This window comes from Dicentrarchus labrax, unplaced genomic scaffold (genome assembly GCF_905237075.1).
Source record: "Dicentrarchus labrax unplaced genomic scaffold, dlabrax2021, whole genome shotgun sequence".
NCBI lineage: Eukaryota > Metazoa > Chordata > Actinopteri > Moronidae > Dicentrarchus > Dicentrarchus labrax.
Window position 1 is genome coordinate 14,004,570 of NW_026136707.1, and position 27,512 is coordinate 14,032,081.

General features: G+C 39.1%; 4 protein-coding genes across 9 annotated transcripts in view; 1 reads left to right on the plus strand and 3 right to left on the minus strand.

Moving 5' to 3' along the window:
• Window positions 1-656: 656 nt before the first annotated feature.
• On the minus strand, window positions 657-6,661 carry si:ch211-254p10.2 (solute carrier family 40 member 1). Its single transcript, XM_051407813.1, has 9 exons — window positions 6,517-6,661; window positions 5,839-5,944; window positions 5,677-5,744; window positions 5,352-5,511; window positions 4,930-5,045; window positions 4,593-4,719; window positions 4,153-4,407; window positions 2,672-3,349; window positions 657-2,255 (listed from the first exon to the last, which is right to left on the minus strand). Exons 2-9 carry the CDS (start codon window positions 5,939-5,941, stop codon window positions 1,996-1,998), a joined length of 1,767 nt encoding a protein of 588 aa, XP_051263773.1. The 5' UTR covers window positions 5,942-5,944; window positions 6,517-6,661; the 3' UTR covers window positions 657-1,995.
• Window positions 6,662-7,676: 1,015 nt separating this feature from the next.
• On the minus strand, window positions 7,677-12,782 carry LOC127367346 (sodium-dependent neutral amino acid transporter B(0)AT3-like). The gene is made up of 12 exons (XM_051407107.1): window positions 12,590-12,782; window positions 11,186-11,326; window positions 10,930-11,067; window positions 10,647-10,828; window positions 9,865-9,975; window positions 9,658-9,770; window positions 9,433-9,561; window positions 8,919-9,075; window positions 8,613-8,817; window positions 8,209-8,368; window positions 7,963-8,125; window positions 7,677-7,856 (listed from the first exon to the last, which is right to left on the minus strand). The coding sequence occupies exons 1-12, from the start codon at window positions 12,780-12,782 to the stop codon at window positions 7,677-7,679; spliced, it is 1,872 nt and encodes a 623-aa protein (XP_051263067.1).
• Window positions 12,783-13,080: 298 nt separating this feature from the next.
• On the minus strand, window positions 13,081-18,541 carry slc6a19b (solute carrier family 6 member 19b). Its single transcript, XM_051407810.1, has 12 exons — window positions 18,192-18,541; window positions 17,229-17,369; window positions 17,008-17,145; window positions 16,708-16,889; window positions 16,520-16,630; window positions 16,319-16,431; window positions 16,101-16,229; window positions 15,840-15,996; window positions 15,535-15,739; window positions 15,292-15,451; window positions 14,616-14,778; window positions 13,081-14,510 (listed from the first exon to the last, which is right to left on the minus strand). Exons 1-12 carry the CDS (start codon window positions 18,388-18,390, stop codon window positions 14,331-14,333), a joined length of 1,878 nt encoding a protein of 625 aa, XP_051263770.1. The 5' UTR covers window positions 18,391-18,541; the 3' UTR covers window positions 13,081-14,330.
• Window positions 18,542-19,678: 1,137 nt separating this feature from the next.
• The window catches only part of fhod3b (formin homology 2 domain containing 3b), an 83,917-nt gene continuing 76,083 nt past the window's right edge, over window positions 19,679-27,512 (plus strand). For 2 of the 6 annotated variants that reach the window (XM_051407804.1, XM_051407806.1), the window contains exons 1-2: window positions 19,706-20,345; window positions 26,675-26,781. In XM_051407804.1, coding sequence (XP_051263764.1) covers window positions 20,181-20,345; window positions 26,675-26,781 — 272 coding nt within the window. In that variant the 5' untranslated portion in view covers window positions 19,706-20,180. Of the gene's footprint in view, window positions 20,346-26,674; window positions 26,782-27,512 lie in introns of all 6 variants that reach the window. The other 4 variants (XM_051407803.1, XM_051407807.1, XM_051407809.1 and 1 more) reach the window with 4 other exon arrangements.

A 27,512-nucleotide genomic window follows, 5' to 3' on the forward strand; every position in this document is an offset into this window, starting at 1 on the left:
AAAGTCTGAGGATTAAGATATTGTGTAAAGATACTGTGGGTGTATTGTGTCTCATTTCTAAAGTAATAATGCACAAAGAGCAAAAGCTTTTCTACACTGGCATGTGGATAACCATTTAAAGTGACATTGACCTCTACTGGTCACAGAAGGCCAGTACATTTTCATATGGCTACTGTATGTTCCCCACTTATGATATGTTTGTCCTCAGTCTCCCCTTTATGCTTTCTGCCAACAACCACGGTGGCTTTGTAGGTGCTACAGCTTGATTCTGATGGATAATCAATTAACTCCACCAGTGGTACTATAACTCTCTAGTGGTTCGACTGCAAATTCAGGGGTTATTAAAAGAAGTTCAGCCAAATCTCTAATAACCCCATGGGAGTTAAGGATTAGGTGAATGTAGACGCACACTCCACAGGGGACAGACAATGTTAAACCATGTGGCTGTCTGTTTTATTGGAATTGTTCCAGTCCTCACATCAAACTGTGAAGGTTGAATTGGCAACTTTATTTAAGTGTCAGGCTGTGAATAGGGCCAAATGGATTTACAGTGTCGTGACTAAGATTTTGCAGTGTATTTAGATGACTTAGTAGAAACTAATCTAATGTCCCACGTGTAGCATTTTATTTTAGATTACACAATTTGAGGCCAACGATCATCTTCAGTCATCTTTATTACCATAATTATCAGTCTGAAAAATAAGGACAACATGCAATACAAAATTCACAGGAAAAGTACAATACAAATATATTGAGTGTTGCTGGTTGTATGACACAAGGTTTAACTTTGATGTTATTTCCATTGTACATGAATGAGATATGAAAACATACAGTAGCTGAGAGTAATTCCCAAGTCATATTCCCAACAGTGTTCTTGTTCTTAGATGAGGTAAGGTAATGTTTAGTTCATCAGAACTACAAAAGAATTTAGCAAAGTGTAATACAACACTGCCAGTAGCAGTGATCGACATTTGCTATCCACATATAGCTATCACTGATTTCAAACATGTCACAAAATATAGATTGCTTTCCTCTTGGATTTCTATAAAACTATTAATATCACTCTTTATATTGGAAGGAAAGAAAGTTCGGAAACTATTTGTATTTATCTAAGTACACAAGCAATTAGAATAAAATAGTTTACTAGAGTTTGACAAAAGTACATGGCGTAATGTGATGTGTGTGTTTTTGTTGTTGTAATCCATAAGCCAGGTTTACATGCATAAAAGAAAGGCTAATGTTTGCTTGATTCATCCACAGAGAAACAAACCAGGGGAAGGAAATACTTTATCCTTTCACTTCTGTCCATTAAAAGGGGGGGCTGCCTTCCTGATTTTCTTTATTTTTATCAAACAGTCTCACATCAAGTTCCCTTTATGTTCCTTTTTGGACATCCTGAAATATTTCCAAGTGGACGGATCAGTAACATCGATGCCACTTGTAGAAGTACTGTCTCGTCTTGTTTGTATTTTCATGTATCACTGTTAAGTTTTTCTCACAACACCAGTTCTTTACTGAGTGAAGGTTAGAAAAATCTCTCCATCCATCCACCCTCCCATCCAAAAAGCTATGTAAGTTAACAGGCTTGTTTGATGAAAGTCTTGCAGTAATCATACAGGGTTTGCAAAGGCATGTGCTGGTGCCTTAGCCGTTACCTTTGTGTCCTGTTGTTAGATTAGGACATTTCCCCTGGAGGTACCATTGCTGCATTTATTGTAGCCACCTCAACTTATGTACACGAAGGGAGAGCGTGTCTCCCACTCTATTTCACCTGAGTTCTTGTTTGCTGCTATGGCACACGGCCCTGCAGGAAGAAAGCAACCTAGGTGGGACAGGCACTTGCTGTGTTGTGCTGAAATGAATGGCTAAGTCGGGAGTGGAGTGTTGCAATAAGATTGCTGAAGGAACGGGAGGGAGACATTCATTTCACAGGTGCAGAGTGGACTCAGTGCTGGTAAGCATCTCATGCCTGGATGTGTGGGCCATGTCTGCTCCTTATGTGTCGAGGCGGCGTTTTCTCTTGGCTTTGTGTGCATACAGGAAGTACATAGTGTGCCCAGTGGTGATGAATAATACAGAAATGATAACTAGGATGCCAAAGTGCTGTGGCTGTGGAGCGGAGATCACCATGATGAAGTGAAGCAGATCCATCAGGTAATTCATAGAGCTCTGCACCCCGTTCACCACACCCCTCTCTGATTCACAGATGTTCTCCTGCAGGAGCTGGGTCACTGTCAGGTCGAAGGACCAGAGACCTAAAACACAGATGCCATTGAGGGTTTAAAAGTTGACCTGGCCATTAAATTAGCCAGGAGTCATAACAGCTTTTTGAGGCTGAAACCGACATTGGCATTTTTATAAGGACCCCTAATGTGTAATTATATAATACTGTAATTGTGGGGAACGTGTGAGGCAATTGTGATCCAGTGGTTATGGGGTATTCCATATATAGACATTGCAACTCTACTGTAGACTATCAATAAAAGGTTAAAATGCCAAAACTAAAATAGAGAAATACTGTAATTGTCACTACTGAGTGTGACATTTTACAGTTTTTTGACCGTGCTCTCTGGTGGATGAACTATGTAATGGCAACACTTTTTCTAAATTACAATAATCTTTGTACTGCAATTTGTTATTAGTCATTGCCCAACATTGTCTGTCTACTCACCAATGCGTGCTGTGATCACACCCAAGAACAGCAGGATGATGGAGATGTAAGATTCTGGCGCTGTGCCAGCAGGCACGTTGTCAAAAAGCACAGTGTTGTTGGTCCAATGAATGGAGGAGCGGTCGGGTAGCAGTGGCTGATTGCTGCCTCCCCTCAGAGGATAAGTGTGTTTTTGCCTTTGGTTTACCATCCCTCCAAGCTCAGTAGAGTTGGGGGTAATGTAAAGCATCAGCAAGCTAAGATCCATAGGGCTGCCAGGGGCAAACACAGAGCACACACACAGCAGCAAACAGCCCAAGTGAAGGCAGCTTGAGATGATGCCTGTGTTAATCAGGCCATAGGTCTTCCTGAGTCTGGTGAACATAACGGTGCCCATCAGCCCTGTGATGGCTGATACACCCATCAGCAGACTGAGGAGAGAGCCGCTTATGCCCTGAGTATAGGCATAGCCAGTGGTGATGCAGTCAAAGCCCAGGACTGTGGTGTAGAGAAAAGCCAGACCCATTCCTGCCAGGAAGACAGGCTGGCGATAGTAGGCCCTCCAGCCGTCCTTACAGGTGCTCACCAGCCAGCGAAACCTCCGGAAACACAGCGGCAGGTTGGTGATTTCTTTTAGGTGCAGGCTTGAGTTGCAGTTACCATCTGTCAGAGGCTGAGGTTGTGCAATATTACCTTCCTCTGATGAGAAAGAAGAATGTCATCCATCACTTCTGTTCGTCAGTTTTTAAGGCCAAATCCTCAGTTGGTGTTCTGCACTCTTTCTGCTCCATGTCAGTCCACATCATCTGTCAAATACAGACTATCTACACTATTTGTGGCAGACATCAGTTGCAGTGCTTTACACAAACTGAGGATTGTGTCTTCAAATAATGTATGCTTCAATGATCATTTTTAGTCTATGGTGCTTTTAGTCCTTTTTATGTGATTGTCTACTATTGTATAGTACAGAATTAATGAACTCATACCACGCATTAAGCCCACTGTAGAAGATGGCTCCAGGCTAATTACAGCCTTTGATACAACTGGAGCACTGTAATTTAAAAAAAAATGAATGTATACAAAATTTCCTGATGTCATCCGAAGTAATTAGTAAAGATATGAAGTAATGATTTTTTTTTTTTTCATTTCCTTAGGCCACATGAAAATCCTTTGGCACAAATCTCGCTACATCAGTACCCATAATGATGTCTACTACTCAAACCTGCTATCGAAGCACTGTTGTCAACATTTGAATTGAAATGAAATTAAATCAAAGTTCAAGTTTGAGTTGACTGAACTCTCTGGCTGACCTTTCAAGGTGGAGCCATTGTGATGTAACTGGTGATAGAGACTGAGGAGAAAATTATTTTAATGTATACTGTTACTAATGCCGATTCTGGCCAGCATTGTGTAATCACCTGCAGTTAATTATAGATGTTGCATGTAAATCTCAAAGCATTCTAATGTTAAAATCTCAAGGGGAAAAAAAGGTCAGTCCATACCTTGTGACCCTCTCCTCTCCATCCTCTGCAGACACACCTGATCCTCCTCCTCCACTGGTGGTTTGATTGAAAGAGCAGGGACAATGCGGTATACCCGTGACAAGAAGAAGAACTCCACAATGAGAGATACAAGGTTCCAGCCCAGGATGAAGCCACAGCCAACTACATTGGAGGCCAGGGTCATGACCTGTCCCACTGCTAGTGGGGCCAGGATGTTAGTCACCTGATCTATCCGCCTCATGGTTGCATTCATTCCTTTTGTTAGGATCAAAGACACAGAGGTTAATGCGCTTCCACAAGAGGACTTTTCAGCAGAGCAGAAACGTACCAATACTTGCAGTTCAAGTATTTATCATGCACCAGCAGTGATGCTAACCCATACCGTGACAAACATGGAATACAAGCCAACATGTGCCATAACAGATAATGAATCCCCTCACCAGCTAGGTGACCTCGGTTGTAGCCAGTGATAACCACAATCCAGTCCCTCTGAATGGCAATGGTCAGTGCTGTGCTTGCAAGGTTTGCCACATCTGCCAGGACGATCACCACCGTATAACAAACCACCTTGTGTGAGTTTTGCGATGCAACATGTTACTATGACAGTACAGAGTAGCCACAAGCTCAGAAGCAGAGACAACAGGGACACATGACAGAGGGAACAACGGCAGCAATAACTCCTCTGTGCCATAATCATGGTGAGTGTTCTGTTTGCAGATCAACATGGTGTCAAGTTTTGAAAATGAATTATTAGTTTAATATGTAGTGTCTACTTACAGTAAGCCATCCATCCCAGATCTGTTCAATCCTTTGCTTATATAAGAACACCAACATGAGCACAATGCTACATATTGTCACTGAGATGTTCTGAATGAAAAGAGATGCATGTGCAACTAAAAAGGGACAAAAAAAAGCAGTTTTAGACTCTCAGAACATAGATAATATATTCTGTAAAAACACTATGCTTGCCTTTGCAGATATGAGTCAGTAGCTGTGAACCTTGTGCTTTGAGTCCTGCTAGCTATCAAATTTAGGAGCCGATTTACACTTGAGACATCAGCGGAATGCAATTTACCACCTGGTGTGATGGGAAACCAGCAGATGTCTGGGCCCAAGATTGATATCCGCTGATCTATATCACTGTTCTATGATGGACTGCATGCTAAAATGTCAAATGGGTGTGAAATTGGTGTGCGTACCTTTATTCCTGGGATTGCGATCAACCCAGTCTCCAATCAAAGCCCCAAGTAGTAGCACTGACCCAGCCACTACCAATCCAAACACTGCAGTCAACAGCAGGTTACGGCCATACAGCTCAATCAGGAACACAGAGATTGCAAAGTGCCACATGCGGTCACCCTGTTTAACACAACACAAAAGGTCATCATCATGCGTTGTTTTGCAAGGTGCTGTCTATATTCTGTCACACAGTTTACAGTAAGTAGACTACCTTGCAGTTATTTTAGTTTCGATGTCTTATCTATTTCTCCAGGAATCTGTTTTTCTTCAGGAAATTATTCTTACCCACATTGACAATGCTCCACTGACATAGATGAGAAACTTGGGACCCTTGAGGTAGATAAGAGCTGAACCTTACGAGGAAATGCATGAAAATCGAATAAGCACACATTATATAGGCTACAAACACGTTGCACAAATTCTAGTTGGATTTAAAGTTGAGTTCACCTGGTATACTCCTAGCTTTTTTAGCTCTCGCATCCCTGATGTCGTCAGGCTCAAACTCGACCACAACCCCGCCACACTGGGAGGCATCTGCTCGCTGGGACATTGCCTAGTGTAGGATCGTAGGTCAAAAAAAGTGTTGAGCTTCACAGCATCACTTAGATGTTTCGAAGACAATAAGGTTACCTTGTTGACTGTAAGAATGTTAAACCGCTTATAAGATTACTAGTTATTTACATATTAACATACCAGTCAGTTATTCTATAGACAGCACCAACAATCAGCATGTAGCAATATTGTAGTAACTAATTTAAATGTATTTTTCCAAGCCAACAACTTCATGCAACAAATCTTGTAACACCATGTCCTTTTGAACCTGAACAAACCGCTGTAACCTCTTCAGTGTGTTTGGAACACTGTATTGTTATAGTACTCCACATCTAATTTCCTTCACATCAGACACATCAAATTTGTTTTTGTTGTTTTTTGTTTTTCAGAAATACAAGAGGCTTAAATAATGGCAGATTGCGAAGCATAAAAAAAGTCAAACAAGATTCAGTCAGGTATTTAGACATGACAATACTGAAAAAAGCATTAGCATAACACCTAGCATAGCTCTATAATTGCAGTCATAAAGCGACAGTAATTAAAGTGCTCATAAGTCAATGCAGGGTCAATCACCTTTGTTCTGATGTTGCACTCAATCCTTGCTGTTGTTCCTCGATGATGTATTTTATGCCATGTATCCTACATTGGGATGCTAGTCTTTCCTGAGAGCTGGAATTCAAGCTGTAGTAGTTTGAAAGGCTTAATAACATCACAGTGTTCAAGTGCACCATTGTATGAAAGTGCCAGAAAAGCAGAACAGGCAGAGGGGCAACAAAGGCAGCCAGCATATTCCAAAGCACGTGACACTGGGAGGACAATATCACTGTCCACCCACACCACAAAAAGGACAACAGTGTAACTCGTATGACTCAAAATACACACATGCGCATGGTCAGTGAGCACATGCATGCACACAAGCACAGTCCTACTGCTCGTTCACACCCACACGCACTGTTGACATGCTGAAAAGTTACATAAAGGACACATCATGCAAGACTACATCACTCTTCACACTTGCAGGTAACAGAGGGTGGAAAGCTGATAACAATATTGTATCACCTAACAAAACCTGTTCCCTAGGCAGACGGGAATGGGATTTACAAGATGATGCAAAATATTAAGAAGCGATGGCGAAGATGATGATGTTAACAGAACGTACAGACACAACATTGCAACAAACACAAATTTCAGCACATGTGCTTGTACACATTTATAATCACTGTGATATTTATTTTGAGAATTAATAATGTGCTTATCACAAACCATTCAGAAAAGTTATCCATCACTCTGTTTGCCCCTTTTCAGAACACCAACACAGGAAATTAACTGTTGTCTTCTTTTAATCAAATATTAACACAAACCTCATATTCAGTTCTAGCCTATTGTTAATATTTTTCTCAGGGAAATTGTCCTGCATTGATTTCATCTGTTTGCATTTCCTTCACTGATATAAATACACTTGTGTAAATTAAGACAAAATTAATGTTTTAGTTTAGCAAATGTACTGATATTACAGCTGCTACTGCCAATATGTTATACTAATGATAATGTCATATAAACTGTAATGTAATTAGGAGCTTGCAATACCATACCATACAAAAGATAGAAAACAATGTGAAAATAATCAGTAAAAATGGATATATACTATAAGAGGTTATTAAGTGACAAAATCCATCACATGTACCACTGGTAGTCCTGACCACCAATCATATAAAACTGCAACACATTTTCATTTACAGGTCATTTGCATATGGGTTTTGGCTGTGCCTGTTTTCGATGTACTTCTTCAGGAAGCCTGTGAATTTGTACATAGCCACAATAGGAATGGAGACAACAGGAAGGACAGATAAGAGCACACAGATAGCATAAACCCATTTTGGATATGGCTGAACATCAGCAAGGGGGAAGTCCACCTGTAGAGGTAATGGAGTGAAAAGTCAATGTTTTTTTTCATTGTGTGCCAGATTTAACAAATTCTAAAGCCGTGATGTTGTAGAGGAACTGTAAAATCTTTCTTACGTAATCTGGGTTCCAGGCGTTATATGTTGGTTGTTTTTCAGCCTCAACTACAACGTATGCAACAAAAACCACCAGAAGCATGAAAGGACTGATGAAGCGCCAAGTGGCCTGCCAGTAGAAGTTTGGTCTTCGACCTGACATCCATTCAATGTCGTCATTAAACCTGTGGGCAAATGGAAGCACTTCGTCAAATCATTCAAATATGTTGTGATATTCCAAGTATAATGATGATGATTACAATATCACCTGTTAATTCCATAGATGTATACCACACTGATGATCTCAAAGAATGCTATGATGAGCAGAGGCATGGATCCCACGTAGCTGTTGAAAATCTCCAGCCAGTAGTTTCCAGAGCCCAAAGTAAAGATGAGGGCTACAGTAAAGGAGCTGAGGCAAATTAGCCCTATGAGCAAAAAAGGAAAATAAAGGAAATTTCAACATAAAATATGATTTAAAAAAAAGCTACATTTACAGGTGTGCTTTTTATGTGTCATATTATGTATAGAAAGTAAGAGATATTGTGCACCTAACCTTGGCAGTTCTTTTGGAATATTCAGTCAGATCAATACAATACAAACTTTTGTTATCAGTGCCTCATATGTCATGATTGAAAACACTAAATTAAGTTATTCCATTTTTCAGTTTACCTGTGAAAATTTCCTTAGGCATCCAGGATGGAACCATGTGCAGGTCCAGCAGAGGAGTAAGGACCCCCTCTAGATTTCCAAACATGGAGGAGAGGCCCAAGCTGAAGAGCATGACAAAGAAGAGCACCGCCCACACCTGAGAGCCTGGCATATTTATCACTGCTTCAGTAAACACAATGAAGGCCAGTCCGGTTCCAGAGGCGCTCTATAGGTAGGATGTAATACATGATCTCATACACCACACAAAGCTGTTGTATTATGAACGGTTAGAATCAGAACTATTTTACATGTAATAGATTGTACTACCTGGTCGAGGAAAGTCTGTAGATCACAGGTCTTTAGATTGAGGTTGTCAACCTCCGAGGGATCCGTTGTATTGAGATAGTTTAACCAGTCACCGTAGTTTTCAAGAGTTATGTTTTCATCCGCAATGTTAAATGCATTTGTCAATCTGAGTATGTTCCTAAAATCATCAAGAAAGGAAATCAGGCAGTTGACACTACAAGCATCACTGCTAATAATGATAACTATGGCTGGAATTCTATGCATTAATTGAGAAAAGTTAAAACAGTTTTTTGTACTGATTAATTGATAAATCATTGGTTAACTGACAAATCATTTAAAGTAATTTAAGTAAAAACAGTGTTCTTATTGTATGATTAAGTGATGTATATATTATAGTCACAGCAGTCACATTGCTTTGAGTTCTGACAGCTTGTAAGTACATAACTGCCAATTGCATATCTAATAATAATACCACTAATTATCAAGCCAGATATACTGTACTATGGCAAACCATAATTACCTCCATTGTACCTACCAATTTCTGCAGGCATTGTAGTTTTCATTTGCTTTAAATCCAAGAATGGCAAAAATAGGAATGGATGCATATATTGACGTAAAACTGTTCACACAACCAACAATCAGGGCATCTCTCTCGCAATTATTCCTGCAAAGATTAAATGCTGTCTCAGTTTTATTTTTCAAATTTTGTACAAATGTATACTCTCTTTCATGAATGGAAATGTGTTCAAAATGTTCTTACTTCTGAGCATTATAACTGGAAAAAGCAATAAGTCCCCCAAAGGCCAAAGACAAAGAGAAAAAGATTTGAGTGGCAGCATCCAACCAGACCTCTGGATTTTTCAGGGTTTCCCACTGTGATGAACATATTAATTGTTAGTTAGTTAATTGTTAGTCATTAAATCCTGTCTTGAACATTATTTCAATTGGAAATAAATGACAAACTTACATTTGGCGTGAAGAGGTAAATTAAGCCATCGGTGGCCCCAGACAGAGTCAAGGCTCTGACCAAGAAGATGGTCAAAACAAGATACGGAAAGGTGGCTGTGATATAAATAGCCTGTTGAAAATGTTTGGATGTTAATGAAATATTTCATATTCACAAAAAAAAAAATTATTATAAATGTTTGTAACCCTTTGCATGCACTCATGAAACCGAATCCCTCGTTAGTGTGCAGGTCATTTTGGAAGCATATTGTTAAGAACCTTAATGTTAGAGAGGCTTTTTATGGCTCTAAACTCTTTAGTTTCTTGTTCGGGTAATAAACAACAATCTTTCATCCATCCCTTTTATTGCCTTTAATGCAACCTTTAGCAGGATGCAAAATACATGTGAAAAAACACATTGAATAACATTATTGGTAGGTCCTCTCTTTGTTGAACTTCAGTTTTGGCTAATTTTATACTGGGTTGCTCTCATCTCTTCCTGCCTTACATGACTAATGCTGATAAGGCAGCTGTAATTCTACTGAATCCATTTCATGTGTTTAATGTTAAAGAGTTCGGTCTAGACCTGCTCTATTTGAAAAGTGTCCTGAGATAACTTCTGTTATGAATTGGCGCTATACAAATAAAATTGAATTGAATTGAATTGAATTGTCTTTCAGCTACTTTAATGGTACCCACATTTTATGTTCTTTAACTGCTCGTATCTGGGCTAGAGATATAACAAATAGATATAACAATAAAATTATTTGTAGCATTACAGTACACCAAAAAAAGGTAAATTACCTTTCCAATAGTCTCAATTCCACGTATGAAGCAAATGTACACGAGGCACCAAGCAGTTGCAAGACACAGCACGAGCCACCACTGCAAGGACCCACTGGTCTCGATGTTTGGTGTTACGTTCAGTGTTTCACGATACCAAAAATAGTTCACTGCTGAGCTCTTTTCACATTCACTTACATAGCCTGCATCAAAGAGATTAATCATAGCTTGATTAATTAATGAGAAGTTTTTTAATTTATTATTCAGCATTCATTGTTGATTTATATTACTGTCATAAAATTACCAGTATGATTCAGGTTTAAAGGGCAGTCCCTCCAGGGAAGTGGACTTTGAAAGGAGTGGAAGAAGTACCAAAGGATCCAGGCCAAGATCATGTTGTAAAACAGACCAACTAGGAAGGATACTGCCATGGAAGCCACACCTGTGTGCACATTGACATTTTCCCCCAAGAAATGTATGTATGTTATGGATGGCAGTGACCTCACTTTTATGGGTGAATTCCAAAATTGATAATGTTCATTGGTACCAAACCTTCTCACCTAAACCTCCCATATATGGGGAGATGGAATTCCACACGCCAACACTTCCCATGCGGAGCCGTTGTCCGATGGCCAGTTCCATGTGCAGCAGAGGAAGTCCCTCAAACACCAAGGCAATTACATATGGAATCAGAAATGCCCCTTGAAAGCGAACACAGTAATCAGTACATGTTTTATAAGTAGAAATCTATTGTAATAGCTGACAATTACGATAAACATGAATTCTTCCCTTAAGCAATTGACTGCACCTTATCAAAAAACACTGGCCTTAATTGTTGAAGGTCATTCAGTTTTGATTACTAGACATTTTATTATCAGCAATCAGAGCTTTATCGCACTTAATCAAACCAAAAAATGTATTATAACACCAGACATAGTTTAACTATTTTCTTATTATTACTTATCTATATTTTGTATGGAGTAGTGAAAACATTTGTCCTGTTTTTTAATGGATTAATAAAGTAGTGTATTATAGTGAACTATTCAAGTAGGAATTGTCTTAAGTAGATCCATCACAGCTATGAACAAAATATAAGCAATGACATTTTACAAGAAACAAATGTACTGCAGTCACAAAATCACTAATGAAGTATTATCTGTTCATAAATTACTGCTGAGATTCAGGTTACATATTTTAATCTCTCTGGTCAGACATGTTTGTAGATTGACCTTCACTGGAAAAATAAACATGCGGACTGCACTTATTCAAGTCATTTTGTAGATCAAAAAGCATATAATAGAAAGAAAAAGGAGAATTCACTCATTAAGACATATTGACTGTCACATAAAACATATTTATTTAAACTATATGTAGAAGTGATGTTTAAATGTCAGTTTTTCCCCTTGATGGAATTAAAAGTGAGTTGCAGTTATAATTTATTTCCAAGTACTCACTGGGTCTAAGTATTAATCAAGATGATTAGCAAGTTTATCTTGAAAAGTTGTATAATCAAAGTCAGAAACATCAAGTAATGTCTGCAACATTTCTGCAACCATGTCTCAGTCGTGTCACACATGGTAATATGTGAGTGAGGTAATGATGGTTAAATAAAGGTTTAGAGAAAAATGAATGTAAAAAACAGGGTGTGACTACTTGGTTGTAGAGCGACATTGCAGTGAAACTAGTGTCTGGGAGTGTATGATTGTTGGCATTATGGGAACATTTATCCTGGAGAGGAAGGTTGTAATTTATACAAATTAATTATACAGATTTGGTATTTAATTTAATGATGGAATTACTTAAAAAGAAATAATTCTTTTTTTTTTTTAGATATCTTAACTTAAGAGCAGGTTTTATTCAGTTTCTGGTTTTGTAGAGAGAATCTTTGGATGATGTTTCTTGTCGTAACCAACCAACTTTTTGTGTTAACAATACAAAGCACACTGGAAATAAAATGCTCTTACCTCCACCATACACTTGACACAAATATGGAAATCTCCACACATTACCAAGTCCCACAGCAAAACCTATGCAGGTTAGCAAGTATTGAACTTTATTGTCCCATTTTGGTCTCTCTGTCATCTCTTGAAGTCCATGGACCTGCGTTTGCTCAGCACTTTCAGCTTCTCTGTCCATCACTTGTTTGTCCTTTGTCATTTTGGTATTTTTTATGAGGCAAGGACAAATCTTTTTTGTCTGACTTGTCTGCTACTTTGTCTGAAGAAAAAGGGAGGCCCTGGTGACTTGTTACCTGTTTGTATCAGGAGACGGAGGGGCGACGTTTGCTTTATCAGTCTCTGTTTTTCTTGTTGGCTCTTGAAGCTGTGGGAACAATGTGGTTTGTTTGTTTAATAAAAAGCCCTTGTGTAAAGCGACATGATGTGATGTTGATAACCGAGGTAATAACAGGATTATAATGCAGTGCAGCATAAATAGGGAACCCGGAGAGTAAAACTGTGATAGTACACATGCCTTTTTAATTTGTTACGTGATACAGTTTACATTACAGTACATTATTTCAGTCAGCAGTAATACCAAACACCACTTACACTGGAAAAAATATGTGTATGGAATCCCTTATCAGACTTAGTCACCAAAAACACTATTCAAAATTCCTTCCACTGAATTTCTATTCTATATCATATTCATACAGGTACTATCAGTCACGTCCATTATTCTTAAGTGGAAATTGGAAAACACAAAGTAAATCATTCATAAAGTACAATTTACTTGACATATTATAGGCAAATGATGAAACTAAGGGGTTAAAAATAACAATACATAGCTGGTTTAATCAATATTTCATTCAGTTCTCAAACACTCCACACTGTTAACACGTCACAATAGTGACCCCAGCTGGACAGATAGGTGTACCTTCATTACCTGGCTAAAAGTCAGCTTCCCTCTGCATCTTCTCCCACTCTCAAAATGTAATTGTTTAATTCACATGGAAGACTAGCTGCCAAATCACACCACTGAAGCATCAACCCACCACTGGGCCTTGGGACAGAAATCTTTTGTGGGCTCATACTAAGATCCACAAAATACAAATTTGTTTGGAATCTCTATGCAATGGAGCTCAAGAATAATGATGCAAACACACTGCAAGGGCCTCATCATAATAATTGGGATATTTTGCACTCAGTGGTGCATACCATGTTCCTAAAAGTAAAAAGGTGATAGACATAATATCATTCATATCACAATCACAATAAAATCCATAATAGTAATATTGTCTTTATGAAGATAATCATTGAAAAAATTCTTGGGAATGTCAAGAGATGTCATGAATATTGTTTGAGGCCATAATGTATGGTGTGTTTATCCATGCTAGCAGCATTCCTCTAGGTGTAGCAATCTCTTTATACGACAGATGCCCTGATGCCGTGCAGAAAGCCACATCACTACTCTATAAATTATAGCAGAGTAAGCCAATATGCTACTGTTGTGGAATAAATATTTTAATAAACAGGAAACAGAATGTCTTAAAAGTAAACACAAAGTCTTATGCTACTGTATAATTTTGCCACTTTTCATATTGTATTGTCACCTGATTCACTGCTAAGCAGTAAGAGCTTTACATGCTGTCGCAGATGGCTGCAGGAAAGGGGGAGTTCTGCCTCCTATTTTAAAATTGCGTTGATTAAACGATGATAAATAATTAAAATGTTACGGAAAAATAAACATTTGAATTTTACAAAAATATTAGGATGAAGCCTTTCTGGTTCCTTCGTCCAATTCGAGATGTGACTTATCCCTCTTTGTCTTAAAACATTTCCAGATGGCAACTGAAGGTATAGCAATACAGGGTATCCCTGCCAATATAAAGATGATCACATAGATCCAGGCTGGATATGACTTGTCCTCCAATGTTGGGAATTTCTCCTTTAAAGACAGAGATAAGATGTTATATTTTGTGTTTTTATGGTACATGACAATATGCTTATCCATAATTCTAGGAAGATCATGTCAAAATGAATTAATATTTACCGATTCAGGATCCCAGGCTTTGTAAAGGAGCTTTTCAGAAACTTTGGTGACGACGTAAAAGACCAAGATGACAAACATAATAAGTGGGCTGATTACTCTCCACGTTGCTTGCCAGAAGAAGTTGGGTTTGTGTCCAATCATGAATTTAATATCATCATTGAACCTGGAACGGACAGTGACAAAATATCACAACAGTAAACAAGCTTTCCTTAATGAAAGTAAATAAAGCAATAATTCTGTGCTTTACACTTTTGATACCCTGAATTAATTTTGTTTCTCTGATTAAATGGCAAAATCATTGTGTATGTCCAAGTGATTTTATGAAATCAGGTTTAGGATGGTAGAAAAAGTGCATTTGTTTATGGAGGAAGTATGTTCCTGGTATCTATTATAATTATCATGCTGTTAAACTACCACCAATATCTAAATCTAAAAATGTAAGCAACAGTACAGAAGTATCAAAACTATAATAATGTTCACATCCTGCATATGATAAATCATGTTTGTCTACACTAGTGGTTATTGTGTTATAGGTCACAATTTATTTGGTTAATTTATCAGGTTGCCCACAACATGCAATTCTGTCTTTGGTTTCACCACACAGCATAAAAAAACAATACCAGACATTGGAATTAAGAATTCAACAGACAAATATAACACTTAATCTGTATATCACCTGTCTATCCCATATATGTACACCACTGAGACCATCTCGCAGAATGCAACAACTAGTAGAGGGATGGATCCTCCATAGGTGTCAAAGAGTGAAAGCCAGTAGTTCCCAGAGCCTTGAAGAAATATCAGTCCCACCAGACAGCAGATAATGCATGTTATACCTGAAAAAGAGCAAAGAATTTATCAAATATACTAGAAATCCTAATTGTTATTATTAAAGTAAGATAAAAGATGTGCAAGTTACCAGTGATAGTTTCTTTTGGCCATGTCTTAGGAAAAACTTTGAGGTCTTGCAGTGGTACTACAACTCCCTCAATGTTACCAAACATGGAAGACAGGCCGAGACAGAAGAGCATTATGAAGAAAAGGACCGACCACACTGGTGAGACAGGCATCTTTGTGATAGCCTCAGTGAACACAATGAAGGCTAAACCAGTTCCTTCAACTCCCTAGGACCAAATACAGCACCGCATTATAGCAAAGCATGATGGGAATCATTTCAAAATATATATTTGTTATTTGTCTTACGTAGACCTGCTGAACTTTTACCTCACTGAGAAAAGTATTTAAGTTGCAGGTCTTTAGATCCAGATGTTGAATTACATCAGGGTGTGTTTCATTAAGATGCTGAAAAACCTGATCGTAGTTGCTGCCGGTGACGTTGCCCTCAGGAAGATCAAATGCATTTAGTAATGTTAAGATGTTTCTAAAACCCCAAAATAAAAAAAAATATTTTCAGAGTCACTGTATTGCTTAAGAAGAAAAACATATAAGCGTATAAAAAAAGTTTGTAATACTGAAATACTGTACCCAGAAAGACAGCTGTCAAATCTCTCTGTTGCTCTGAAGCCAATAATGGTGTAAATGACAGTTGCGGCATAGACGGAGGTGAAACCATTAATGCAAGAGATGATTACTGCATCCTGTTCACAGTTGTTACTAAAGGAAAAGAGCAATGAAACATTTATTTACAGTGCAGTGCAATTAACTGTAAATGACTCGGGTTAAAACAAAATAACCAAACTTACTGCACTGAGTTGTAACTGGAGAAGGAAATAAGACCACCAAAAGCCAGAGAGAAGGAATAGAAAACTTGAGCACCTGCATCAAGCCATGTCGATGGCTTTGCCAGCTCTGCTAACTGGAAGAATTAGTAAAGCAGACAATAATGGATCAACTGGGTATTGCCTTTCAAAATTGCTAAAATGAATTTAAAAAATGCAACTTACATCGGGTGTGAAGAGAAACTTTACTCCATCCAAAGAGCCCTTCAAGGTCAGTCCTCTGATCAGAAATATTGTCAGCACCACATAGGGAAGGGTTGAAGTCACATACACAGCCTTGGGAAAATAAAGTATTCATATTATTGTTTAGCTGAATACAGATCTTCTCTACTCTAGTAAGCAATGTTCTGTACCTTCCCAGTGGTCTCAATACCACGAATGATGCAGATGTAGAGCACAGACCACGCACAAATGTGACATAACACTATCCACCACTGCAGACCGCCATCATCTTCAATCCGTGGAGTTACGTTCAGGGTCTCCCTGTACCAGAAATAATCCACAGGGGAGCTCCTCTCACACTCTGAGACAAAGCCTGATAGAATTTAACAACAGTGTGTGTCACTAAGTCAAAATCAAGTTTCTAACTTAATTTTCCATTCTGCATTCACAAGTACAGTACCAGTTGTAGCTGTACGGTGGTGTTGTTGTACCTGTTAAGTTGGCATTCGTGGGACATTGACTCCAGGGCAGAGGGTTTTGAAATGAGTTGAAGAAGTACCACATAATCCAGGCGATGATGGTGTTGTAGTAGAGGCTGATCGTCAGAGATACACACATGGATGCAATACCTGCCAATGAATGTTTCAAAAGGGTTTCTTTTAAGACACTTTTACTATTTTTTTTAGCAAACATTATGCAAAATGTTTCTTACCGACGCCTGTCAAGTAAGGATGAATTGTAGCCCACACTCCTAAACTGCCTCTTCTTAAACGTTGACCAATAGCAAACTCAAGATGCAGAAGTGGTATTCCTTCAAGAACCAGCAGGATCAGAAATGGTATCATAAATGCACCTGCAGGAAGAACAAAGGAACTGTTAATGCAAATAAATCTGTAAATTCACTCTATCATTGAGCTGAGTACAGTTTTTAGTAGTACATATTAAGTATTTAGTGTGTATATATAAGTATATATTCAACAGAAAATCCAAATAAATTCTATCATCTAGATGTTAATCATTTATGATACACGTGAGCACAGAGAGACTCAGACGGTGAATGCAGTTAGGTTTATAATGCAATGTACAATGTATTCAAGCCTTGGCAGTTGTAAGCATTTTACAAGGGGTTCTTATCGGAGCATATAAAACTTCTTATCTGAACAAATATGTTACAAGGAACCCTTTTGAGTCCACATTAATTTGAACCGATCTCTTTAACAGGTTTCATCAGGGTACATTCATGTCCGAATGAGCAGTCTTGAGATACTGTTTGCTAACTACTTAACTTAGAGAAGGGTTATGAGTATCATATAGACTTCATCCTCATAGCCATTGATCCAGAACTGTAATACAGTTCAATTCAAAGTACATATTTAATTTGTCCCTCGGGGGAAATTGAGGCAAACTAGTTCAAACATAAAATCACAGGAAATAATTAATTACACACACAGTATGAAAATACAAAATATGATATAAATAAGTTAAAAAGAAGCACAGAAGAAAATCATGTCTGATCAACAGTAACATCGCTTTTACATTTTACAAACAGGCATTTTAACATGCATCTATAGAGTATCTGAACAGTTGAATTGCTGAATCTCAACTAATAAGCTGGTGAAATATCTTTAGGTGGACTATCCAAATAAAGTGGATCCACCATGAAAGCATCACTTGCCTCCTCCATGACTCTGACACAGATAGGGGAACCGCCAGACATTTCCAAGTCCTACACAAAACCCCACACAGGTCAGCATGTACTGGGCCTTGTTGTCCCATTTTGGTCTGTCTCCAGCCTCTTCCTCCTCCAGCTTGTCCAACTCCTTGTGGGATAGTATCCTGTCCTCCAGGCCTGGATTGGGGAGTGTTAACTTCATCTCTCCAGCACTGTGGTACTGTGGTATAGTAATTGTAGTATAGCTCGTTTACAATAGTGCACTGTACAGAGCTGGAATGTAAATGGTGGCTCACACTGTGAGAACCTACATTATGTACTGGACCTCTGTTATAGATTGACTAGGCTCTGGCATAAGGAAGCATCAGCTAGGGGTGTGCAGCGTTTAAGATAAGATGATAAGATGTTCCTTTATTAATCCCCTGTGGGAGAAATTTGACACAGCAGCAGCAGCATAGGGGGAAATGTAGTGCAAGAAGTACAGTGTAAAAATTCCAATAAAGAATACAAAGTAAAAATATTATAAAGAAATAACAGAAAATATAAAGACTATATTTCAAAATGTATAAACTATGTGCAGTGTGCAAATTAAAGAGACATGGAGTGCAAACTGTACATGTGCAAATTGTTACAAAAAGTTTGAGTTTGTGCTAGAGAGTTTGAAGCCTAAGCTGAGCAAGAACACACAATTTTAACTAGTGTCTTATCTGATGGGGAATGGCCAATGCACAGAAGTGCTTCTGAGGTTTATTGGAGAAAACAGCAGTTTTTATAGAATTTATGACACCTTACCTGAGTCAGTTCACCCAAATGACAAAAGCCTATGTTCTCACTTACAGGAAGTGTTACAGTATGTGGGTTAAGGCTAGTCAAATAGGTATAATTCAGGTATAATAGTAAAATAATATAGAAAAATGTAAAACAATACCATCCATTATGATAAATTGGTATTATTCGACAAGGCACTGGCACTTTTCCTAATTTCGTTTAATTCCTTCCAGATTTAAAAATTAAAACTTTATTAATGACCTTGTAAATAGTTTGACAAAAACTTTATATATATATATATATATATATACATAGCTCATCTTATCTCATGGCCTTCATCAGCAGGTGGAGTTTGCTAATATGTCATAGACAGTAAAATCTAATCTAGTCTAAAATTTATTTATGATTACTTACTTAACATTTAATATGCAAACTGTGTCATATTGTTAATCACTCATTAACTTTTACAACTACATCATGGTGTGATGCTAAAGTTCTGTCTGTCAATTCAATTCAAAGAGGCTTTATTGGCATGGGAAACAGATGTTTACATGTATGCGGGTTATTTAGAAGGAAAAAAAAATTAAAATAATGTAAAAAAAACCCCAAAAAACTGAATAGTAGGCTCATCTACTGTAATCGTCTGTGTTTGAGCTTAAAACAACATTGATTGCATCGCTCGTTGAACGGCTGACTCACTGCCAGCTTCGGTTTTAGTGTACTTCTCCTCCTCGCCACTGGAGGCCGCCTTTGCGCCTGTAACCCGAGCTGCGTCGGGCCGGCTGAGGTCTGGCTGCTGCCTGCGTCCCTTGGCAGAGTCTATGCTTGAGGAGGGGAGCCGCTTCCCATCGCTCTCACAGACCAGGCGCCAAGTGTAGCAGTCCCGTCCGCAGTCTGCCTCAGCAGCACCTCCAACGCCCGCAATGCCCTTGGATACCGCCGCCCCTCTCATTCCCACACCGTTCTGACTGACCGTATCTCTCAACGAGGTACCCTGGATCTTTACTTCTGGACTGTTGGGTACACTGTCCTGAGTCCTGTGCGCTGCTTGAAGCGAATGGAGACGGTCCAAGGATAACAGAGGGTGCAGGTTTTTGCTACTGCAGAAGACCTGCCGGTAGTTCGCTGCCCGGAGGGGGGGCTGCTGTCTGTCAGAGAGGCTGTGGTGTCGCATCCGCTATTTTCATTATCTAAAAAAAACAAATCACCCTGCATGGATGCATCATGGCTACGTTTATATGCAGGGTACAGTTCTTAGATGATACTGATCCATTTAACAGCACCAATTTCCCCGAGCCCACCAGACCACCTCTGTACACTTTCAGGGAAGATATTCCTCTGATAAATCAGATTGCTGGAGTCCACAGGCTGCTAAAAGCCCCACAGAAGGTATGCAGTATACTTTTCTTTATAAAATCTTTTAATTATTTTTCTTTCTGTGTTTCTTTAAATGAGCTTAGTGAAACATTAACACCCAGGCCTGCAAACTGCTAAATTAATAATTAGCCTGAACATGTTGATGGGGTTACTACCAAACAAACCTAATGGACCATTGATGGAGCCAGTGGCTTGGAGCAGTTTGCTGATCTGTGATGCTGATGGAGCATCAACATGTCTTCAAACAGTTCTTGCATGCACAGTGTCAGTAAGGATAGGCCTATAATAAGACATATTGGGATATTTTGTGGCTTCAGGTGACACTGGAGTGGAGTTGACACCGATTATTTGGGTGAGGGGAGGAAGGCATTTGTTAATGTTTACCTCAACCGCAACAGTAACCCCCCCTCAGTTTAACCTGATTTTCTTTCTGTTCATTATCTAGGCTGTCAGTTATTTTGTGTGAGAGAAAAGAAACAAACAAGTAAGGAAACAGACAACCCAAATGTGGTATACTCAATAAATTAATAATGATTGTTTGACTTTGCTTTACAATTTAACCTTCCCTCAACTTTCAGCTGGGTTCATCTTGTCTTAACTGTGAAGGAGCTGGGAAAAAAGCTAAAGTCTTTCATGGAAAAAGACTTTGCATTTGTGATATATGAATGTGCAAGTCCATGTAAGAAACCACTTCTGCTGTTGTCACTACACAGCTCCAATTAGAGTAGGTGGGGTCAAATGCCCAGTTGGTCAGTTGCTGAGGGATTGAAGAGGGTAATTCCCCACCCGGATTGTCCTAGATCTGGGGATTTAAATTTGCAGCCATCTGATCTCAACCCTACTTCTGAACCCATGAGTTTTTTTAAATAATTTAATTGGACATCTTACCTTTTTGGGGGAATATTCTGTTATTTCCTTTGTCAAAAGCAGAGTGCATTTTGCTGTACCTCTGCATTGTTGTGTTTGGTCAGCTGCATCAGGTCGGTCTTCATTTATTCCCGACCGTTTGAGGAGGTGAAACAGTACACATTGTTTTGGTTGCAAAAGTTGGCCATCCCGAAATCCACAACTGCACAGCCAGTTTTAAGCAGCTCAAAATAACTAAATGTTCCTCTTTGGTATGGTGTAATTGCCCTGTGTGAGTTTCCCAAAGAAAGCCAGTGACAAATAATGTAAACCTGAAGCCCATTTTCTAGTCTTTTCTTTCTGTAAGAGGCCTCTGAAGGCTATATCTCTTGGAAAAACGCCTGTGTCTGCCTTCTGATTAGACTATGTGCATCCAAACACATCTCCAAAAGACCTCATCTACTGACCTTTAAATTTAAACAAAACAGAGGGGCCATAGCATCTGAGGTCAAGTCTTTTATTGAGAATTCATCTCAGTCTGGTTGGGAAGTCGCGTAAATAGAAAGTTAATTAGGGTCTTTCTTCATTCTGTCAGATCAATGGTACTCCATCTTGTTTGAGTAGAGCTGGTAAGATAAGTCACGGAAGCCGCAGGATGCTGTGGATCACCACAAGCCTGGCTCTCATTCTGTAGCCCACTCAGTCTGACCAGCAGGATGGGATGGGAACACTTTCCACTGTTTGAGAGAGGAGAGGGAAGCGGGCAGAATTAAAAACACAAACAAAGAGCTGATGTACTTTGCACAGTCGACCGGTCTCAGTATAGTAGTAGTCCAGTTGGACCGCAAACTAGACAGAGAGGGTAGGCTCTGCAGCGCCTGGTTTGTGAGATTTGGTCACATTGGTGGTTAGCAGTAACTTGAAGGAGCAGCCCTTGTGCTTTTCATAAAAAAATAAATAAAATAAAAATAAAAGTCAGGTGGATGAAGAGACTGTGTCGCCACATTTGAGCGATGACTTCTCTGATTCACACCCTCAGATGTTTGAAGAAGTAACTTTGGAGTGACCTTGTTAATACCTTTGACAACAAACCTGTTGTCTTTGAGCTCTGTCTCTATGGTGCAGGTCACTGTGGTATTAATAGAACGCTGCTAACACATGGTGCCGAGGGAGTCAAAACAGCTAGCATATGCTGTCTCTGGGCTGTTCCTGTCAGTTTCAGCCCCGCAGTCTCAAGAGGGGAGAGCTGTACGTGTGTACGTGTTGTACGTGGGATGGCACCTTGGCTATGCTGCGTCAAAACTCAATTAGGGGTGTTGTGGGGGTTATACATCAAAAGCCATTATGATCAGGGTTTATATTTTATGGCAATAAGGATTCAAACCATAAAGGCTTGTTGTGTGGCAACAACCGCTTTGTCTGGACAGCAGACACACTTTGAAGGCAGTTTTTTTATTAGCCTTTCATAAAATGCCATGCCACCATGTATCGTATTGCAGTATATCAAGTATTGTGTTATTGCAGTAGCACTGAATATTCCTAAGGCAGAATACTTGTAATAGACCATTTGTGTTTGAGACACCAATATTAATCCTTGCCATGTATAGGTGTAACATATCATCTGTAAGCAAGGTTTTCTGTTGATACTGTGGATGGAAAGTATGACTAGTCATTACCTGACTCAGCCTTTTGATTTTCATGAATAAAGCATTGTCCTCGTCAGATGATGAAGTGTGCATTCTGTTCCAAATCTTCTGAAGTCATTCCAAATCTGCTGGTAATGTCAACACAAATCAATGGATCAATAGTCCTTCATATGCTTTCCTCTCTGTCAATGTTTTGTAGTTTGTGGCCTGGTGGCCTTGAGGCCTGGCATCAGATTGCAAAGCAGAATTCAAGGGAGGGAAAATGTGGCTAAGTCTTGGAGAATGGACTCTCACTTTACCAATTTCAATTTTTGGGCCGGTTGTTTTCCTGCAGTTTTTTTCCTAAGAAATTACAGAGTCCCATAATGAGAAGTTATGTTAAATGCTGTAAAATACAGGTTCCTTCTTCATGCCTGTCAAAGCTCCTTTGAATTCTTTTACACATTGTTATGCAGAGTTGAGGTTTTTGTCGGTCTCTGCGTTTTGGAGTGTTGTCTCAGCAGAGGGCTCCGTTCAGAAGAATGCAGCATCTGTGGACAGACTCATCCTCTGCATGCTTGACAGAAATTTGAGATTACTGTTGCGGTGTCTCTTTCATGCATCAAGTGTGTTTTAATGTGTTTTAAATCACTTGCCTTCAGAGAAAAACCACAAATACCATTCTCACCTTTATCAAACAAACTTTAAGCTTTAAAGTGGCTTACTGTAATTCCTCTTGTTTGATTTAGAGTAGGCTGGCTAACAAAAGGGTTAGCATTTGCACAAAACTATGTAAAAGGCATTGTTGTTGTTATTATTATGGCTATTGTGTTTCAAATGTGCACACAGTATATGCTATCTCATGCCAGATATCTTCCCCCTGTGGAATACAAAGAATTCTGGTGTGAGATAGCAGTTTTTAATTGGAAATTGCATGGTGTTTATTTTTAGTCCTTTCTGCCTTAACTGCCTCCATGGTCAGTGGACCACAGTATGGTGGTTGAAGGGAGAGGCCAGACCTCAGTGTGTGAGCAGAGCACTTGTGGTTACTTCTCTGGACTTGGCCATCACAGGGCCACCGTGGGTTCAAGTCCTGGGCGGGGGACAGCTAAGGAAGCCTCTGATACTGATAATCTGTTAGCACTGTTCCTGGATTAAGGGCCATTTGTGTGCATCAACCTGGCATGGCTATACATGGCAAGACCTGTAAACAGTAATCCTGTTTGATTATATAATGAGAGCCTAAAGTTAGAGGATGGATGGTGGGGATGCATGGATGAGTAGCTGGATGTACGGATGGGGACTGATCAATGGCAGACTTGCATAGTTCACTTTGACTTTTTTTTTGCTTTTTCACTTTGGTCTGCGAGTCAAAACTTTGTGTGGGGAAATGCATTTCTTGCTTCCACAGTTAGCTAATTACTGGTTACGGCTGCAAATTCAGCCCAATGTTTTGTCTATTTCAGGTTGTGATACAGAGCGTAAAGCTGAAAGAGAACAAGCATTTTTCCCCTTTCTCCAATCCACAAACTTCATCAGTACTTTAAAGAACTATACAATTATAGTTTAATTTAAAGAACTATACAATTTAAATAGATTAAAAAAAGATGTTAAAAAATAATGCACTGAACTACAACAATAAATCCAATTTTCGTTCATAAAGCATTTGTACCCAGTTCATGAAAGCTTTCTCTATAAGTGGTATATTTTCTGCTTGCAGAAGCAACAACAGTATTCTAATACTACATTGAGGAAAATGAGGATAACCACTATTGACTTAAAGGACCAGTGTGTAAAATTTAGTGGCATCTAGTGGTAAGGCGAAAACACAAACCCTATCTAGAGCCAGTGTTTGGTTTGTCCACTCGGGGCTACTGTAGATACTTGGCGATTCAACATGTCGGACTCCATGGAAGGAGACCCATGGTGTCTGTAGATATAGAAGGCTCATTCTGAGGCAACAAAAACCTTTCTCTCTCAGGTGATTATACACTAATGAAAACATACCTATGAATATGTTATTCTATTTCTGCCAATAGATCCTCCTATATGTTACACACTGGACCTTTAAAGTGACGGAGTGCATATTTTGTGATTTAGACATCAGGAAGAACAGACATTTATTCAAATAAAAGTTTTCCTTGATTGGGTTCAATATCTCACAGATTATGTAGGGCCCAGCCACTGGTCAGCATATATGATTTAGTGTGTCTTCTCCTTCATGCTACATTTCCTATTACTGTCACACCCATTATTTTTAAAGGCATGTCAGTCCAAAGGCATAAAAATAGCGGGCCTAACTTTGGCTCCGATTCCTGGATTTCCTGTCAGTCCAGAATCTGTCCTGTAATCTGGAGAAGCACTTGCTCCCCTCCTCTGCCTGTGTACAGTATAGCTTTGTTTCTTTGTCTTCTTCTCTGTCTCCCGTTCTCTCTATGTCTGTCCTGTTCTGTCTCTTCGTCTGCCTTACCGTAAGAACATCAACGGCAATCTAGTTTGAAGTTTTCAGTGTATGTTTGCTGCATCAGCCTAATGCCTCGCTTCAGTTGAGCAACATAATCCCTACAACTGTTACATTACCAATGTTCCTTTTGTTTATCACAAACAAGATGGCTCAGAATCAGAAAGAGAGTTGGAGAAAGAGTGAGAGTTATCCTAACCAACCACATGTTTTGTTTCAGTTCTCAAATATGACACAGTCCTTGAGTGCTGTATTGCAGTAATACAAACAGAATGGCCTTACAGATCAGAGCCATCAGACCCATAATGTCTTTCCCAGCCTTTTTCCTTCACGTTCAATTAAGTCACTGTCATATGTGGGGAGGAAAGTGAACTGCATCAGACCTGGCAATAACCGGTCTAATTTAAAAAACACATGGTTTTACATGTTACATTTATGTTTACATGCATTGCTCTTCTTTTAGGAAATTAAGATTATTTGGGATGTGTAAATGGGAGTTTATATATTTCCATCATAGCCTTACAAAGCCGTCAGTGTGGGCCGACAAGAGAATACAAATGTACCGACTGTACAGTACTTTGTTTTTTTAAGACACCCTGACTGTTAATGGAGCAGAGCATTGCAACTCTCTCCACTTAAGTTATATGTTTGCCCTCCTGTAACTCTATTTGTTTTCCTGTCGTCTGCTTCACCGTTGGAGCTGCTGTCCCGTGGCTCTAAATATAAATATGTTAATATCTCCAATTTGGAGGTCAACCAGACAAGTGAACTGACACTCTCATTCCTCATCTCCTCGACCACATGACCATTCAAGACCAGACAAATCATACCTCCTCTGCAATATCATCTGGTGTGATGATAGTTTATCAGACAGGGACAGCAGCGAGATAAGAGTCTCCAGACTGCCAAAAATCTACATGACTTCTCTCCAACTTTGCCCTGCTTGTCATTGTGGAGCGCTGACAGGAGCTGATAAAATAACTTTCTATGGTCCACTGCCGTCTAGATATAAGCCTCAAATACACCTTACGTTCACCCGTAAAAAGAAAGAAGTTGTTTTGTTTTGTATCTGACCGTAAATAAGAATAAAACTGTTTTCTCACACAACAAACAGGCAGTATTTTGGTTTCAACTGAAGTTGTAATTTAAAGAATAAAAGTTCTACCACATTGTGATTAATATGCATATGGTTATGAACTTATACTTTGCCTAAAATCCTAGATAGATGGTCTCTGGATTTACCTTATTCTAATATCATACATGGTCAGCAGGTATTTGGCTCCCAGCAGGACTGACCATAAAAATCCTACTTACTTAATATTTGGCATTTCTTACATGTGTAGAAATGCAAATGATCTTCAGAGGATTTGAGACAAATCAGTGTCTGACTGTGTCTTCTTCCCGTCTAGCCTGATGACTGTGCCCTTCAGCTGTCCCATAATGGAAGCTACCTGGACTTGGAGTCCACACTGGCGGAGCAGAGGGATGAACTGGAGGGATTTCAGGAAGAAGGAGGGTAAGATAACAATCATCACTGTCTCTCTCTTAGCTTTTGCAGCATTTGCACCAAACTTGAAAAGGGAACAATTGTACGTACACAACATGCTGAAATGAGAAACATTCTCTATTACTGCACTAAAAATGAAAAAAATTGAAATACGTTTATGTACTTCTATAAAACGTTGGTCATATATTCTTTGCACTTCAAAAGATGCAGCTGGGGCTTGTGCCAGAGCAGCTCACATTGAAAACACAAGAGGGACTGGCACTACCTAACAGGTTGATAATGTACATTGCTTTTCAGGCTTTGTTTGTCCAGGAATAGATTGTTCATGTTATTGTGATTTTTATTTCCGGTTATGAACAAAAAATAAAAATGTATTATTCAACTGAGCTTTTTGATTACAATAATACTGCTCTTAAAAACACACTTATATTTCTCTGCTTTAGCAGTCAGACGTAATCAGTACAATGTGATTATTGTTTTTTGAGAGAGAGAGAGAGAGAGAGAGAGAGAGAGAGAGAGAGGGAAAAGATACAGTACTTAAATCCTTGGCCATGGGGATACATATTAATATCCTGTCTGCTATATTCCTTTGCCTAATTTGATTCTATTATAGTGACTTGAATCATAATGATACCCATTTCGTTCCAGGATGAATTAGCAAAATAATCCCTTTTCCGGGCCGCAGCCGATTGAGCTCTCCTGCTCAAAAGCTGCTCTCAGGAGGTGGTTGGGTATGTCGA